Source organism: Geospiza fortis, unplaced genomic scaffold (genome assembly GCF_000277835.1).
Source record: "Geospiza fortis unplaced genomic scaffold, GeoFor_1.0 scaffold173, whole genome shotgun sequence".
Classification (NCBI taxonomy): domain Eukaryota; kingdom Metazoa; phylum Chordata; class Aves; order Passeriformes; family Thraupidae; genus Geospiza; species Geospiza fortis.
Window position 1 is genome coordinate 6,377,896 of NW_005054334.1, and position 1,190 is coordinate 6,379,085.

At 54.7% G+C, this 1,190-nt stretch overlaps 1 protein-coding gene across 1 annotated transcript; it reads right to left on the reverse strand.

The window, feature by feature from the left end:
• Nucleotides 1-684: 684 nt before the first annotated feature.
• On the reverse strand, nucleotides 685-1,176 carry LOC102044293 (histone H2B 1/2/3/4/6). The gene has a single exon (XM_005421898.2). The coding sequence runs from the start codon at nucleotides 1,123-1,125 to the stop codon at nucleotides 745-747; it is 381 nt and encodes a 126-aa protein (XP_005421955.1). The 5' UTR covers nucleotides 1,126-1,176; the 3' UTR covers nucleotides 685-744.
• Nucleotides 1,177-1,190: the final 14 nt, after the last annotated feature.

Genomic DNA, 1,190 nt, shown 5'->3' on the forward strand with positions numbered 1-1,190 from the left:
GGCTCCGCGCAGTCCTCACTCAGGTCGGACCGAGCGCAGCAACGGCGCGGCCCCGGTTCTGCCCGCCCGCTGCAGCCCCGTCTGCGCTCGGCGGCGGAGAGACAGAGGGGCGCACGAAAGCCGGGAAAGAGCCACACAGGGGAGCCTTTGCTAGGTGGTTGTGCCCATGCAAGACTGTGCAGTTTGGGGGCGAAAAGGCAGAGCATCATCCCACTTCTGTTCCCCCAATCACCCGCGAAAACCCATTTTAGGGGTAGTGAAAAAGAGCGGGTATCCATCCCGGAGCCTTTTGCTCCGAACAAAAGAACTAGAAAACAAGAGCACAGAGCGGTCAGGAACCGCCTGTGCTTTTGATGCGTGCAATTTAATCAATAAAAGAACAGGAGTGCCTTTATTTTTCCTCCCCGATAGCGTGGCTTAACCGGAACAATACCAGCGGTCAGATGATTTATGGGGCCGTTTCAAGACCGAGAACTTAAAATTTCTTAGGCATCACTCTCGCACTAAATATGCATGACAAGCAGGATCCTAAAAGAAGCAGGATATAGCCTCAGGTAACTAGTGCAAGTCGTGCTTTATTTCAAAACTCAATACTTTTCACACTGTAAATGTAGATTTCCCTCTCTAATAGGAAAAACACAGGGGCAGGAACTCAAGACAGAATCAGCTCTTTTACTGAGAATGTGGGTGGCTCTTAAAAGAGCCTTTGGGTTTAGAATATTAGGCAAAGAACACCGAAACCGTCTACTTGGAGCTGGTGTACTTGGTGACAGCCTTGGTGCCCTCGGACACGGCGTGCTTGGCCAGCTCGCCGGGCAGCAGCAGGCGCACGGCCGTCTGGATCTCCCGCGAGGTGATGGTGGAGCGCTTGTTGTAGTGCGCCAGGCGCGAGGCCTCGCCCGCGATGCGCTCGAAGATGTCGTTGACGAAGGAGTTCATGATGCCCATGGCCTTGGACGAGATGCCCGTGTCGGGGTGCACCTGCTTCAGCACCTTGTACACGTAGATGGAGTAGCTCTCCTTGCGGCTCTTCTTGCGCTTCTTGTCGCCCTTCTTCTGCGTCTTGGTCACCGCCTTCTTGGAGCCCTTCTTGGGTGCAGGGGCAGACTTAGCCGGCTCAGGCATTTTGGCAGCAGCAACCGCAGCTCCTCACAAAAACACCTTACACACCGACAGCGCTCAGTAGCGGC